General features: G+C 36.9%; 1 protein-coding gene across 3 annotated transcripts in view; it reads left to right on the forward strand.

Annotated features, from left to right (window-relative positions):
* The first annotated feature begins 4,116 nt into the window (after window positions 1–4,116).
* Window positions 4,117–17,309, forward strand: part of LOC110112639 (protein EXECUTER 1, chloroplastic) — a 27,389-nt gene continuing 14,196 nt past the window's right edge. For 2 of the 3 annotated variants that reach the window (XM_020844937.2, XM_020844934.2), the window contains exons 1-6: window positions 4,117–4,634; window positions 7,605–7,721; window positions 7,814–7,879; window positions 9,035–9,141; window positions 15,381–15,459; window positions 15,821–16,519. In XM_020844937.2, coding sequence (XP_020700596.1) covers window positions 4,182–4,634; window positions 7,605–7,721; window positions 7,814–7,879; window positions 9,035–9,141; window positions 15,381–15,459; window positions 15,821–16,519 — 1,521 coding nt within the window. In that variant the 5' untranslated portion in view covers window positions 4,117–4,181. The remainder of the gene's footprint in view (window positions 4,635–7,604; window positions 7,722–7,813; window positions 7,880–9,034; window positions 9,142–15,380; window positions 15,460–15,820; window positions 16,520–17,309) is intronic. The other variant, XM_020844941.2, reaches the window with a different exon arrangement.

The following is a 17,309-nucleotide window of genomic DNA, read 5'->3' on the forward strand; positions in this document are numbered from 1 at the left end:
CTAGGAGGTTTCTGATTTCTCTCACCTACAGCACTTCAAGCAAGAAATGAAGTTGTTAGTTCATCACTTCTAGCTACTTTGTTCTCTCATCTGCATCAGCTAGAACAAAAAAGAGGAGATGTGTAATTGTAAAAGTTTAATTTGCCAATAAGTTTGTTGAAATTGGTTAATATATTTGTAAAACCTTACAATTCAAATATAGATTGAGATTTGTATTTGATCAATTCGAATTTTTATGACATCACTGGTATTTGATACATATGCTTTTTCGAATTTCTAATAGTTTCATAATGAGACAATCATTTAGATTATAATTTTGGATTATTTGCAGTTTGTTTGATTTTAGAAATAAGTTTGAACCCAAATTTTTTATTATATTTAACTCCTTTTGGGACTCTTTTTGATTGGAGGTTTGTTGTTTTGCTGAGCTGTTGAGCTCACTCTCATTTTCTGGTGGTTTTCAGGTTCTGGGAAAGGGAAGGAAGTCCAGGACTAGAGTTCAGAGTCCGATCTGTGATAGGTACTTTTGTACTTTTGATTTTTGTACGGTTATGACTTTTCTTCTGTATTTCTTCTGTTAGCCATGTACCGTATTTGTAGATGATTGTTTTGAGGAAAAGAAAGAAAAATATAGATGATTTGTTCTGCTGCATTTGATGATTCATAGTAGCTCTGGTCTGTTCTGTGTGTTGGTGTTTGAGTTGAAATAATTTGGAAAATTTAGTTCAGTAAGCAAATTCCAAAGCCAGATCCTGGTCAGTCAGTTTGTTCGTTTCCGTGTCGCGACCCGGTGTGAGCTGGATCCGTCCCGGATCGGGTCGGGTCGTGATAGACTAGGGCTAGGCTTTGGGATTAATTATTCTATGGGGACGCCGAATGTCATCCGAAGATTAACTATAATGCAACACATCACCCCTGTGCTAGATACCGCGGCTTGATACTACTCGGTATTGTGACTCAGTAATGTTGATGTGGCGCATTCTAGTTGGTCTCTAGACGACCTTCAATAATTTCTCCAGTTTTGGGGTGTTCTCTCTCTCTCTCTCACGTGAAAGTTAGCTATCGTGACTCTCTCCCTCTCCATTGTTTGTCTCTCTCTGTCATAGGGGTTCGAGTAAAGGAAAATGGAGAAGAGGAGTTGTTGTTGATCCCTTCAAGCAAGAAATGAAGTTGTTAGGGCATCTCCAACCGAACACCAAACGAGCGTATGCCGTCCGTCCATCGCTCCAACCGAACGCAAAAATTTTTGTCATTTACTTGCAGGTGAACAGTGCGACGCCAATATTGGCGTCGCACTGTTCACCCACGCCATTTTACTCTCTCAACCGGTAAAACGCGCGAAAGGGAGAAGATCGTTAACTTCTGAAAAACACCTAAAATGGTGTTCGATTGGAACAGCACCACGCCATTTTGGAGTTATGTGTTATTTTGCCGTAAATTTTGGAGTTCTCCGTTGGAGATGCCCTTAGTTCATCACTTCTAGCTACTTTGTTCTCTCATCTGCATCAGCTGGAACAAAAAAGGGAAGATGTGTAATTGTAAAAGTTTAATTTGCCAATAAGTTTGTTGAAATTGGATTAATATATTTGTAAAACCTTACAATTCAAATATAGATTGAGATTTGTATTTGATCAATTCGAATTTTTATGACATCACTGGTATTTGATACATATGCTTTTTCGAATTTCTAATTGTTTCATAATGAGACAATCATTTAGATTATAATTTTGGATTATTTGCAGTTTGTTTGATTTTAGAAATAAGTTTGAACCCAAATTTCTTATTATATTTAACTCCTTTTGGGACTCTTAAGAATATATATTGTGAAAACAAAAAGTTTTGAGGAAAAAAAAAGTTTTGAGTAAATATATACTTTGTATTTCTGCCAACATTTAAAGTAGTTGGAATTCAAATATGATAAAGAATTCAAAATTAAATATATTCATTTTTTAATTAAGCATGAAATAACAAATAAAAGAGGAACAAATAAAATGGTTACTAGTAAGCTTGCAAACATAATTCTAGTTATTTCACAATAGTTACTTAAAGAAATATTTAATTTATAATAAAATGAAGAAATATATCTATTTTAATATTTTAATCAATGCATAAGCATAATTATATTAATATGGTTTTAAATATTTTATAAATAATAAATATATTTTTTTTAATGTTTAGAAAAGCTTATTTCATAGTGACATATAAGCTTAAAAAATGATATATCAGCTATTATGAATATTAAATATTGCAATCAAATTTAAAAAAATTGTTGCGTTCAGGAGTATTCGCGGCGGTAGAGAAATATAAAGTTTAGCATCTTAGCATTGTACGAAAATTCAACATGCAATCAGATAAGAGAGAGGATGTAGCATTTACAAGAAACACCAAGATTTTTATGTGGAAAACCCCTAAAAGGGGAAAAAAACCACGGGGCCTAGCCCAGTTTGAGTGAATCCACTAGTATTGCAGTTGATTACAAATGAGGCACTTCCTTGGGGGAATTCCTTGGCTTATGTATATCATATGGAATTAATACATTACATGGAAGGAATACAAATAATCATTGTTGACGTGTTCGTTTGGTCAGAAGGACCATAGTCTGGTGACGGAAGTCAGAAGAATCGTAGTCGGCAGGCGACGGAGGTCACAAAGACCGTTGTCTGGCGACGGTCTTTAGAAGGATCACTATAGTCGGTGGGCGACGTAAGTCAGGATGAGCGTAGTCGGCAGGCGATGGAGGTCTGAATGACTATAGTAGATGGACGATGTAAGTCAAGAGGACAATAGTCGACGGGCGACAGAGGTTGAAAGGATTGTAGTTAGTAGGCGACGTAAGTCAGGAGAGCCGTAGTCGGCGGGCGATGGAGGTCAGAAGGAGCGTTGTCTAACAACGGAGGTTAGATGGATAACGTCAGATAGAAGTCCAATAATTGATAGGAATCCAGTATCAGACAGATGTTCGACGAAAATCCAACAACTGGCAGAAGTTTGGTGTCACGTGGAAATTTGACGATGAGATGATGTCCGTCGGGCATAATTTTGACATCACTTGGGCATCGGATAAAACTCCGGCGTCACTTGGGTGTCAGATAGAATTTCGGAGTCACTTAGAGATTAAATAGGATTCCGACGTCATTGGAAAGTTGAGCGGAATTCCGGAGTCACTTGGAACTCGGGCTGAATTCCGGCGTCACTTGGAAATCCGGTAGAATTCCTGCGAAACTTAGAAGTTGGTCGAAATTCCGTCGTCGTTTATAAGTCGAGTAGATTTCCAACGGCGATGGTCGATGAGGAGTTTATTCCCTCCTAATCATCTCGTATTCCTTCTCTTATTCTCTTCTTGCTTCGGTCCCCTCTCAAGAGAAATGATAGGTATATTTATAGATTTTTAAGGATGACATGACCCGTAAATAGGAGGAAGATCAAGGGCAAATGTGGAGTGGTTTAGATGGACGATTGATATTGAATTTCTTGATCGTGGACCATTCGTCAGACATATGAAGGTCTTAATAATATCGAAATTCGGAGATCTTGGGCTCGATGGATTCGTCTCGTCAAGCCGCTCGATTCGACTATAAGCATGTCACGTTTGTAAACCGTTTGTTAATCCAAATTTTGGTTCGAACCTTTCAATAGCGCTTCGGGTGATTTGGACTCATTTGGGCTCAGATTGAGTTGAATTTGGTGTTGTTGGGTTCGTATTTCCGAGACGATCAGTTCGACTGTAAGTTTGCTGAAATTGAAGTTTAGATGATCCCGGATTTAATTTTTGAAATTTCCAACTTGATTTTTGTCTCAAGATTCGTGCCCGACCAAGATAATTTTTCGATGATATATCAAAAATATATAAACTTTATGAATATAAAATATTATATTAAGAAATATAGCAATATATAATAATATATCAGTAGAAATTATTAGGACATTTTATACTTTTAGATTAAATTCAGGAAATTTTTTTGTTACATTTTTTTATTATTAAAAAATTTTATATAAAAATATTTTAAAAAACAATAAATAAGAAAAAAAAAACCCTTCTTAAACAAAATAAAACCAGCGCCACTGCTTTTGCACTAAAACCGGGCTCGATATAAACCGATGTTTTTTATAATCTTATATTCTTATCCATTCTTATTCCTCTCTCGGTCAAGAGACCTCTGTCCTTTGCTCTCTCGATACCAATGGCATCGATATCGGCAGCTCGGCCGCCATCTACAGCCCTCATGCACAACGATTCGAACCCTAGCCGATATCCTTCTCACTTTCCTAGGTTTATCGCGGCGGCCCCTCGGTGCCCGCTGTCCCCTCCAAAGAGGTCGGAGTTGGGTCTCTGTCGTTGTCGCAATCCTCTTTCGGGTTCGCCGCCATCGGGCGACGATGGTGGTTGGAAGAGATTGGACTTGCTTTTGCATGACGTCGTGAGGGGCGCTGTGAAGAGGCTAGAAGATTGTGTGAATTCGTTTCGTCAATTGTCCGATATGGGCGGCTTGCAGCTGGGCAGTGCGGGCGTGGGTAAGAAGGGAGAGGCAGCAGTGGCAGGGGAAGAGGTGGAAGGGAAGGGTTGGGACTGGAAACGATGGAAGCGACATTTTGCTGAGATTGAAGAACAGGAGTGGATTGCCTCAGTGTTAAAGGTACTTTTTGATTGGATACTAGATCCAATTCGAGTTACTTCACACTAAAAGAATTAATGTAAGATGATAAAAATAGGAAAAACTTGATTCATTATTTTCACACCATCATCCTTATGCTTAGGAAATTTATAGGATAGAAGGCCAACTTAAACTAACGTACACAAACAAGCTAACCAAATTTTAAGTAACCAAACATCCCCCTTAATACCCCCATCAGATTCACAAAAACAATGATCTGTCCCTGAATGTGAAGCTCCTCCCGGCAATTTGATGATGATTGTTGCCATCCATTCAAGCACAATTTCTCAAACTGGTTCATTTTGTGCAATAGAGAAAATATAAGGTCATAAAAGACAATCTTGATTGATTAGCACTTGAAGAACGTGGTATGTGCTTCAAGTGAAACCAATGGTTGAGTTAGTGCAGCATTCCAATATAAACAATACTATCAGCTAACATCACATCAATGATTGGTCCTATGTTTTCAACCATTTTGATGTCCAAAATAGCACATGAAGCTTCATCAACATAAGGGAGAATTTCCTTGTATTGGTCCCGAGCTTTGAAAAAAATAGACAGGGTGTCCTGTGCCATATTATATTTTGCTCTTGCTTGAATGTTTATTAGAATTAATCAATCTAGATTTTTACCCGGAATTGTTTGGATTCATCCCATGTTATCCTATTTCATGAAAAAGACATCACCTTTTATTGATAATGGTTTGCTTTTTTGGGGCCAAATCCAAGATGTCATGATTATTAACACTTTTTGCAATGGGATTTGGAGCCATAGATGAATGAATATGGTTGTCAGAGAAATCTGTAATTGTGAAACAATAGCTATTTAGTTGTATCTGATTTGGAATAGTATGTGATTTATGTTCCTCAAGTTTTTGTACTTCAACAGGAATATATTTTATAGGATATCAAGTTTATCCATTTTTCTTTTATTTCTGAAGGTGCATATTAAACATTTTGTAATGTTGCTTTGATCTCCCTGACTCCTGAGACATCTTGGTCCATAGAAGATCCTGAATGGTATTGAGTGAAACCCACCAAGATTATGATGATCACTATCTTCAGATGTTAAATTTAGGTTTTAGCATTTGTCCCACAAAGGAAGCATAGATATTTCTTTTATCTCGCCCTGCTTTTTCTTAGTGCGAATTAGAGGCTATTATTCTAGTTTTAGTATTTATACATAAAATTACACACCCCTTTTTCTTTTTGAAGAAGGCAGATAATGCAAGGGCTGCACCCAAGATATGTCTCACACATTTAAGATTTGTTTTATGTAAAACTTATCAATTACTTGCTCTAAAAGCAAGTTTGCAGCCTACTCCCAAACCTGTTCCCAATTTTTGTTAACACTTTCTAACATTCTCTCCATTATGTCATCTACCAAACTTGTATCATCTTTGGTGCTTCTTAATCATGAGTTGATAATCATCATCCTTGACCTTTCTTTGATTAGAATATTTTACACCATTTATATGTTCCTCTTGTTTCTTCCCTCCCTCTTTTCCTCATAGTGCACATTGATGTGGATTAGGTGCAAACATTAAATTATAGAGGGAGTGATAGGTTCTTAATGATAGTTTTTCATACCTTGATTTCTTCCTTATTTTATCTCTCAATTTTCCTTCGACTAGCCTGATTCCTCATAGATTCAACCCTTAGCTGAGAGTGTAGAGGTAGATGCTGAAGAGAATGTGGGAAGAGGAGATTGACCTAAAGAGGGAAAATGAGAGGACATTTTGGCCCTTGAAATTTAGGGGAGAAGGAAACCGTGAGAGAGAAGGGGATTTGTTTTCAATATTAAATTCAAGATGATAATTACATAGATATGATATCTATTTATAGAAAATAAGGTGGATAAGTGAAATTTAATTTAAATTTAAAAAATTGATAATCTTAAGAGAAGGGACAATTCTTATCAATTGAATATTCCCAAAGGAAATTATAATTTAAATTTTTTTATGACAACAAAAAACAGCTATAATAATTTAAGTATGCCCTTTTTAGTTTTATGTTTATTTCATATATGATATATTAAGTATTTTCTTATGAGTCATACACATTTAAAGTTTGGTTTAAGCACTCGTAGTTTGTATAGGGTGTTCTATAGTTTTGTATGATCATTACTAATGATTATTGAAAACAAAAGCATGGACACGTGATTTCCCATCTTGTCTATCCTCTTGTTTCCCCTTTCTATTCAAAGTTAAAAGAACCTACCTAGCCTTCATATCTCTCTAAACCCCTTACTCTCTCAATCTTTCTCTATCATTTTTGGCCAAAGCAGATTTGCACACATTCATTCCATTACACTTGATCTCCATTACATTTGCTTTTCTTTTTTCTCTTTATATTTTCTAGTATTTCCTCTCTACCTGATTTTTTATTCTCGACAAATCTAGTTATAAGAAATCCAGCACAATCTTTTCATTTGCTGCCCACTTTGCATTAGATTGTTCTTAAGAGCTTAGATTTGTTCGGTTAAGATTTAGATCCAGATCGCTTTATATCTGGGTGATTTTGTTTTCTTGTAGCTTTATGTTATGAGATTTTTCTGGACTCATTTGCGTTGCTTTGAAATTCTGATTGTTGGTCCTCTGCTTAAAAGTCATGATTTGTTCCTCTGTAATTCCTCTGGTTGTTTAGGGATGCTTTGTCATTCCTCTAGGAATTTTTTTTAATCAGAATTTTTTTTGACTTTTTACAAGATATATCAAGTATATTGTGGCATGTTTTTGGAAACATTTGTTAAAGTATGATGGTTATCAAATACTTTTTTCCTCATTGTCTCATTGGTTTCACTAACTGCTTTTTTGAATACCTTAGTAAATTTGTTAGCAGAAAAGCCTCAGATCTCATATTTTTTATGCTCCCCAGTTAGAGAAGTTGGGTTTTCATGCTATAAGGGCGTTAACTTTTGGCTAGAATGTTTTTTTCTATTGGTTTGTTTCAGATGCAGTTGAGTGATGCTGTTGCTAGAGAAGATTATGAAGCTGCTGCCAAGCTCAAGGTGGCACTTCATGCTGCTAACAAAACTGATACTATAGGCTCTGCAATACATGAGTACAATGTAAGAAGATTTTTAGAAACTTCCACTGATGTATATTTAAAATCTTATATCACCCACCTCACATTTATCTTCATTAATCTTGTGTTTTGCAGAAAGCGATTGCAGAGGAGAGGTACAATGATGCGGCTTTTCTTCAAGATAATGCTGGCACAGGATTGGTACATCTTAAACACAGGCATCTGACTTAATGCTTCATATGTTCTCTTATGAGATGTTTATTCTTTTCACCTCAATAATCTTATTTTTAATCTTGTATTATAAAGTTTAAAATGTGGAAAGATCTTTCCCAGTACGTTGCCTAGTTCACATTAGTTGCTGGAAGAGAGATTTATGCCAATATCCCTGTTTTCAAGTTTTTGGCATGGTTGTCTATTCCAGAAACTTAAAAATTGCCACCCTGTGGCTATCTTTTTGGCAACCTCATGGTTTTTAGAGAACAAAAATGATGGTGATGATGTTTATCATGGCGGCATTTTGCTGTTTACATTTTTTTTTTAATTTTTATTTTTATTTTATTTTATTTTTTATCTTTTTCATTGTGCCCTTAATTATAATTGCAAACTTTTTGATCTATTCACAATTCAAAAAGTAAGTTTTTGTGTATTTTTCTTGTTTATTTTGAGAAATATAAATATTCTGCCTGTTGTACGTGTTAAAGATAGTTTCTTATGGAAGCATTTTTACAGAGAACGTCATCTTTTGTGTTGTCGAGTAGCCATCTCAGTATTCCTAAAATTATAGATTGTCTACCTGTGAGCAATTTATCTAATTTGCAAAAATGATAGCTTGGAAAACCTTAAATGATTTGCAGTTTGCCAAACAATTTGTTAACTGGGACTATAGTTATTTGAAACTTAGGTTTTGTTTGGGACGGCTTTCTTATTGCTTCTTAAAACAATTTTTAAGTACAAAAATAAAAAATGTGGTACTAGAAAGCGGCTTTAAGCAGCAGTAAGAAAGCCGTCCCAAATGAAGCGTTAATCACGTAAATGATGAATCAAAGAAGTTTGGCTATAGTAAATGCAAATACAGAACATCGTGATGCTAAATAGTATTCTTCTTATCCCAATACCCCTAGGGTTGAAGATGTGTTTTTGTTTTATGCATTTCTCGAAGTGCCTCGTTCTCTATGTTGGGATGCAAAAGATGTGACTTCCGGATGCTTAAAGGATGGTCAAAGACTCAAAGGGATTACAAACTCTTCATAATTGGCTATTTGTGAATAGATGTTTTTTTTTTCTCCTAAGCATAAGCATAGTGTTTTTAGTTTGCTGTAGGACTAATGGTTTTTTTCTTAAATTGGAAAAATGCAGTTAGGATGGTGGGCTGGCATTTCAAAAGATGGTGCTGATACCTATGGTCGAATTGCACATATAAGTGCAGAACACGGAAGATACGTAGCCAGAAGCTATAGTTCAAGGTTATGTTTCATTCAAGATTGTTTATTTCAAAAGTCGACGAAGCATCCAATTAATTATCGAGGCCTAATAAACTCATAACTTGTTTATCGTGTTTCCTTTGCTTTAGATTATAAAATAGTATAAATCACAACTGTTGACCTGTATTGTGAGTTGGACATTTTTGTTTAGCCGCGCCTTTCATATTAAAAATTTATGAGAGAACAGTTTTTCAAGATGCAAGTATTCGTGAATGCTGAGGAGATCTTACTTGGTAGAAGCTCGAGAACATGTGTCATTTGGTTGTTTTTATTTATTAGAATGCATCTTGGAAATTGCGGACCATCCCTGTCATGCTATCTAACATTTTTGATGAGCATGGTATCTATCAAAATCAAAGAGCAACACCTATTGCAGGTAGCTCTGTGGATCAACTTCATGTCTACCCCCTTTGATTGATACGATTGTAGGGTGTATAAAAAGTTTATCTGTAGGGAAAAATAAATAAGAAAGAAATAAAAAGGAAAACTCAAAAAATATGGAACATTATTGGTTCTTTTGATGTCCTTTTGTTGCGACCTAGCTAAAAGCTCAAGATGATGTTGCTACGTCAACTTTGGCATCTTTTATTGAGAATTTGGGCTTTCTTCCAGGTTCACTTATATTACCTCTTTTGCTTAACATTTACACTTTATCCACTAGCCTCCCAAACAAACCACAACCTATTTGTATTTCACACATTTTTTGTTGGTAGCAAATTTAATTTTCATTGCTATGACCTTTACGGATTGTATGGGTGTGTTGAAATAGCCAAAAAATTGTAAAGTTCTTGTTGGGCCATGGGTCCTAGGTTTGGAATCCATTTAAAACCAAAACCTTCATTAGGTTCTTAGTTCTCGGTTGTAGGTGTTTAGGTACCTAGAATTTGATCCGACCCAAACTATTTGAAATATAAAAGGAACATCCCCCCTTTCAATTCACCGGTTCACCAATTCCTTGTGGACACCAACAACTTTAGTCATTTTAACCCCTCCTTGTTTCTTCCTTTTAATCTTTCACTTACTAAACTTTTGTAGTGAGTTTGATAGGGATATTAAGGAGGCTGCTTAGTTAGTTAGATGTTGGTTAACTAGTTGTAGTTAGTATGTGTTAGCTTTGGGTTCTATAAATACTCCTAATTAGGGAGGAAGCTGGCTGGGAAATAACTGAATCAATTCCCCTCATTTCAATTCATTTTTTTTTATATAAATTTTATAGTTTGAGTTGCTCAAAATGTTTATATTGGATCTAAATTTCTATCAGTGGTGCTTTCATTGAGATCTGATCTTTTCTTCCATCATCATCTCTTGTTGAGCCTTGCAACCATATGGGTGCCCCATCTCCATTCCATATGATTGATCAACTCTCATAACGCCTTATTTCTAATGGAAACTTCCGTCCTAGATCTCCAATCTCATCTCCTGATTCATCACTTGGAATTCCATCGTTGTTTGGGTGCTTGTCTCCATCCCAGATCAATATGAGATGTAGATATGATCGGAATAAAAAAAAATCCAGCAAACTTATCCATTTTACTAAAGTGAAGGAAAGATCCAATGGGGGAATGGGGATAAAAAAATCTATTTATATACGATCAAATTATATTTGTTTGAGACGCCAGTGTCGATATGAATGGACTTTTCAGAAAACAAATTTCAAGAAATTACATAGAAATTTGTGTTGGATTAGCACAACTCACATTACACTTTGGTAGCTCAATTGTTTAGAGCACCTCTTAGCCCTCTGCCGATGGCTCCAATCATTGCGAAATCATGTTTGGTTTCTTAAGTTTCTCCATCACGCTGCTCAGCGGCAGTCATTGCTGGCTCATTTTTTCCAAGTCACCTCTACCATTCTCCCAGAAACATCCAGACCTTTCCATGGCTTCCTCCCCTTCCTCGCAACCTTGTCCACTGCAAGCCATGCAAGGTGCTTCTCAGCTCCTCTAAACATCGAATCTAAAATTTGTAACCTTTTCTTAACATGATTCCAGGAAATTGCATCGTCCATTCCAAGGTTGCCACCGCCTCCAAGAGCAGCCCGATATTATCCATGGATAGTCTCTTTCCACCTCGGTTTCCATCCCCATGAAGCATCTATTTACACCACCATCTTTTTTCATGTCATATGTTGCGTTCTCACTTCTCAAGAACTGCTTGGAGAGGCTGCTGGTGCTGTTCTTTGTTCACATCCAGAAAATCAGAAAGAAGGAACCAGCTGAAGGTGATGAGTTTTAGCTAAGAGATGGAGATCTATTGCTGCGGTTTTGATTGTGTTGTAAACTAGTTCCAACCAAGAAACAATTCTATCTTTATCTGGAGATGGTAATTGGCGCTGAAGCTAGTCAAAGAATTTGCTGACAGTATGCAAGAACTGTCAAAGTACTTTAGGTGAGTTGAAGTTGCTGGTGAAGAATGCCGTGAAAGGTAGGTTGCTTTAGTGAATCCAAAAGCTAGCTCTTAACAAAGAAGTATTTGTTCCTATTCGGGTTCCTAATCAACCATTGTAGCAGGAACAAAATTCTTTTGTCTCTATAAATCTTTGGTTTTTCTTTCTTACACTTTAACAACAAATTCGCCAGTGATTTGATATTTTTTTAATGGAAAATGAAAATTATTTAATTGAGGATTATTGTGTGATGTGCAACAATTCTGATAAATTTCTATCTACCTTTGCTATCTTGAAATATATTGTTAATCAATATATAATCTTATGATTGACGAATTTAGAAAAGCTCCTGGAATAGCCTGTTCAGCATGAAACATTTTGCAACACCTGTAATTTCTAACTTAAGAGTTTCTCATTTTGAAAAAAAAATAAAAATCCTTGATTTAAATTCCAATACCATTCTTGTCCCATGCCCCCTTCATGTGCAATTGTGGGCGATTCCAAAGATAAGGTCACATGCTGATGAAGTTTTTTGCACTGTTTTGGATGTAACAATGAGTGCAGATTTCTGACCAATGATTGATATGATTCTTGATAATATTATATGTGCAAGCCTCCACCCTGGATTTTTTTCGAAGTACAAACCAAGTTCTTCAAGTGCTCATCAGTCATCAATCAAGATTCTTTGTTGCAAATTTATTTTTTGCTGTTGTAATCAAGACCGACTTGCTTGAGAAATTGTGGCTCAATGGATGGAAACTTTGATGAGGACATCGACAGACGCTACCGACATGTTTATCGCCGGCGAAACCGCAGATCGACGGTCACGATTCAGCGTCTCTACTTTTGATTTAGATGACATGATGTATTTTATTATTATTGCATTGTTTGATTTACTGTTTTCCCATTTTACCCCTGTGGGGAGTTATGTTTCTTTTTAGCCCAGAGGACAATTTAGTCTTTTTCACTTTTATGAGTCAAGACCTATATATAGTGGTCTCTTGTATCATTTTAATTTTTAATGAATATTTGAATGACATTTGTGTTCTACTTTCTACTTCGTCTTGCATGAGTGCTTGAGAAGGAGGAGCTCAAGGTGAGCGTTCGCATTACCCACCAGTCGTTGGAAGCGTCCTCGACTCGTGGTTCAATTTATCTTCCTATTTTCTTGTCTAATTTCGATTCTCCCTACTCCACGCCAATCTCCACCGAGATCCTTTCTCCCACGAACCACTCACTCGTTTCCACCACTAGAATTCCAAACTCCGCCAAAGAACCCCACCCAACCCGTCGGCCACCATATCCCTCCTCCACTAGCCGCCGGCCATCCATCATCCTCCCCCTTGGAGATGTCATCTCTTCCCCTTTGTGATTCCTTGATTGTTGCCTAGCAATCAATAAGGGAGTTACTACATTTGAATTTCAAATTTTGAAATTCAAAACTTGCCTTATTTGACATCTTCCAAAAAGGGAAAGTTTTGAGTGAGTTTCAATTTCAAATTCCAATTAGATCGGAGTTTTAATATTTGTTGCCACGTCAGCATCCTGGTTGGAAAATCAGCCACATGGATTTCCCTCCCTCATCCATGTATGCCGCCGGCCTCCCATAAGGAGATCTCCATTAATGGCTTAATTAATACTTGGGCCATTTGAAATCCTAATTTGAATCCCTAAGTTTTCCCTCCCTATTTACTTAAAACTGAAATTAAATTTCAGTTTTAGGTTTTCAAATCCCCTCATCCACCCCAAGCATACCGCTGGCCCACCCCATTGAAGACCCCCTTAATGACTCATTAATTCCCCTTAATTAAGATTTGAAATTTGAATAGAATTTCAAATAACTCCCTCCTAATTTACTAAAACCTGAAATCAATTTCAGGTTTGAGTAAATCCCTTGCCAATCCAAGCCTAGCCGTTTTCTCCCCTCTTCCTCCTTGCACCCGCCGGCTCCATCTTCCCCCTTGAGGATCCCGCCGACCCCCCCTCCCTTCTCTCTCCTTCTCTCTTACGTTGAGAAGCCTAGGGATAACGTGGACGGCCCCTCTCCCATTCTCTTCCATGGTGAATGGCGGATCCGGAGTTTGAGTGGGGCCTTGTATTCAACGCCGACGGAAGTATCAACGTCCTACGTTCGCCATGTTTTGACGTGGGGTTTGAAGACGAAACTACCGTGGAGGAGTACTTGGAGAGAGTCGTGCCAATCCTTGCAAGCATCTACGACCGAAAACTTTCAAAGCACGCTTGGAGCCTCGACGGTCGTCTACGACTTCCATCCCAACCGGCGACTTTTCCTCCGACGAAGTTCCTCGGCGCCCTCTCCCTAGTGGTAACTTCTTTCATCGCTTGGATCTTCTATCTCCGCCAAAAGTCCACTACCTCTTGAGTGATACGGCCCCAAGGTGAAATTCTCATTGTTAAACGTTGGGTTTTGTTATTGTACTTTGCATATTAAATTCTCCTAGAACTTGGATTGAATCGGCTTGGTTAATCTCTATTGCGAATCTTTAGCCTAAGCAAGTTGATATTTTCAAATTCCTAACTCAATTTTATGTGCTAGTTTTAAATTCATAAGAAGCAACACTTTAATCTTTTCTTTTAAATTTCTAAGCAAACTCCTCGTAGTTTCACATCAAACTTTCTCCATGGAATCTCCATTGGATTGACTTGAGAAGGTATGGGTATATGGATGACAACCAGCTGCTAGCAGCCTCGCTTGCATTTTCTTACCTGAAGTTACTTTGTGGTTCTTAGTTCGACCTTGAGGGCAAGATCTTTATTTTGGGGGGTGGTAATGCTGTGAGTTTGATAGAGAGATTTTGGAGGAAACAATTCTTGTTAATGAGGATGTTTAGCTTGTTAGTTGTAGTTAGTATGAGTTTGCTTTGTATTCTATAAATACTCTTTATTAGGGAGGATGATAGTTGGAAAATAAACGGAGTTCCTCCTTTCATCACTTCTTCTATTCTTTCTCAACATTTTGAGGTTTGAGCTGCCCGAAATTTCCAGATTGGATCTAGGATCCTGTCAGTTTTTCTCTCTTTATTCACCTTCAGCAAATGCTGTTGCCACCGCCTTCTCCTCATTGTTTCCCACTCTGTTCCATTCCCTCTCCACTCTATTGTGAGCACATGAGCCATGACCCACCTGCGAGACTAAAGAAGTGGAATTGACCTTAACCAATGACTTTTGCTTGTTGAATACTTGGGTCCAGCTGATTCATTCCAGAAAAGTTGAAACTGACTTCCATGATCTGAGTAGAACCAAGTGGAGTTGACTAGATTTGCACCCCTGCTATCATTCCTTAATTGCTTCACTGTGGTTTGGTGAGCTCAACCAATGGTATGCTTAACGGATGGATATACTGTGATCATTTTGGACCAAGGGAATGGCGTTGGTATAATGGATTTTAGCAATGGGAGCCGACAACTATTCTTTTGAAATGTTTTCGTTCTTCTATAGCTTATCAGTGAACAGTGCTACAACTTTCTAACATTGATGGGTGCAAAGAAAAAAGCTTACTTCAGGGTCTGTATTAGGATGTATACTTTATTGTGCACATTTCTCTGCCGTGTCTTTGTGCTACCATTGTGGACTGTCCTTTGTATGGATGCCAGATGAGTATTATCTATGGAGCTTTTTTAATCCCATTGTCATGCCAGGATGGATTTTCCTTTATGTTATAGGAAATCCATTTTCTTACAACTTATTTTAGCCAGTTAATTTTTGATGTATAAATCAGGTTTGGAAAAACTGCTAGCTTTCTCTTCCTTTTATATTTTGCTTAGCGCAAGTTCTTTGACCTTTGCTGTTCTTATGTTTGTCACCATGTTTTCAGGCAACTTGCTATGTCTCAACCTGGTTCTCCATTATTCGAAATTTATTTCACTTGTGATGATGAAGGCTACAAGCAGCAGGTATTTTCTCGAGAAATATGTTGGTTTTTATTTTTTATTATTTTCAGTTCTGTGGCATATAAACTGCATTGATACGGAGCATGTACTATTCATAACTATCAAGTTTGATTAAGTTCTTTGCAGACTTAATGGAAGCATGAAGATTGTTATGCTATCTAAATTTCTTAGCAATTGGGAGGCCATGGAAATTTTTATTTCCGAACACCATCATGTCTGCAAAAAAGAGAAATTATAGTTTAATGTCATATAATTTTTCTTAAACTATTGACATCCTGAGAAGCACTGAGATGGATTCATTGCTATGAGTGGCTAGTTGTATTATAGACTTCTATACTGATTGATCTGAGGTTATGCATTTCAGGCAGTCTATCTGAAGCGAAACAGGGGGCATACTGCAAACATATCAAAGAAGTCCTCAAACAGGTCAACTCAGAGTTTAAGTGAAAGTAATGGCTCAACTGAAGAACCTACTGATATATCTTCTGAAGATGTTAAAACCATTGAAGAAGTTGATGATAATTCTGATTGGATTGGGCTGTCAGGCATCAAAAACATTTTGCAGGATGTTATCCCTGGTGTCAAGGTCAAAGTCTTAAAAGTGGTAGCACCAGGGAAGGTTGATGGAGATCTTATTTCTAAAGTTATTGAACAGATAATAGAGGAAGATGAAGACAGCGATGGAGATATACAAGATTCTGCTGAAGAATATATTAAATCAGAAAGTGACATTGAAGAAGTTGAGATGGTTGGTGGTAATGAAACTAGTGATACAACTGAAGAGCAAAGTGAAGTCTCGGTGAAATTTGTGATAGGTAGTCTTTTAGAAAATATAGCTGCTGATGCGACTTCTAAAGATCTTGTTCGTGTACCAGCTGAGTTAGAGATAAGGGACAATCTATCTTTTTCTTTTTCTGTCAAGAAAGAAGATTTGCAACCTGAAACTGACGCTGGACAGGCTTCACAGAACAAAATTGTTTCCCGTTCTTTACAAAGGAGTTCTGATCATGCTAGGTCTGATCTCCCTAAGGTCTTCGTCTCTAAAGAGAAAATGCCTATTAAGGTTTCTTACTCCAGTCTTTTAGTTTTAATGTTTTCATTTTCATTTTCCTATAATTCAAAACCTTGTGAAGCATTAATAATTTAAACTAACAATATGATATGGCGAGATTGTTTTAGAAAAATATAATAAACAAACTATAAAGGTATATTCTAGATTGATACAAGCAAAATTAGTCGAGTTAGTTCTAAAGAAGATGCATAAAGGTAAAATTTAAGTTCATATGTTGGTGTGAAACAATTCATGCGAAAATGACTTGCTTAAGGAAGTTTGCACTTGTAAATTTTAGAGAGCAATATTAAGCAAAATCCTCTATTGATGTAAACGATAAGATAACATTAAGGTGATAAAATAGCTTTGGTCTAAACACATGCGAGAGGTTGAGATCATTAAATAGTCAACTAAATCTTACTTTGCATACATGAGTGGTTTCAACGAGAAATTCCAATGCTAACAATAAGATTAGTTCTATGAAAGATCCCTCACATAACTCTTCCAATTACTAGGTTTTAGCGGAGAAGTATTAACATTATCTTCGTGAATATTATAAAAACCACAATCAAGAAGTAAGCTAAGAAGACATGAGAATTGGAGGGAGAGTTTACCCAAAGAAAGAAGTTATCCAAGGGAACGACAAATACGGCGCTCCGGTGTAGTCGCTTATGCGTTTGAGGAAGAGTGGACATCAACTTTAGGTTATGGAGCCTTCAAGATGGCGATGGGGAACATTCTGGACAGCAAGACAGCCATAGGAGGTCACCCAAAATGACTGGACAGCAGCTAGGGACGCCGA

The sequence above is a fragment of the Dendrobium catenatum genome, unplaced genomic scaffold (assembly GCF_001605985.2).
Source record: "Dendrobium catenatum unplaced genomic scaffold, ASM160598v2 fragScaff_scaffold_908, whole genome shotgun sequence".
NCBI classification, from domain to species: domain Eukaryota; kingdom Viridiplantae; phylum Streptophyta; class Magnoliopsida; order Asparagales; family Orchidaceae; genus Dendrobium; species Dendrobium catenatum.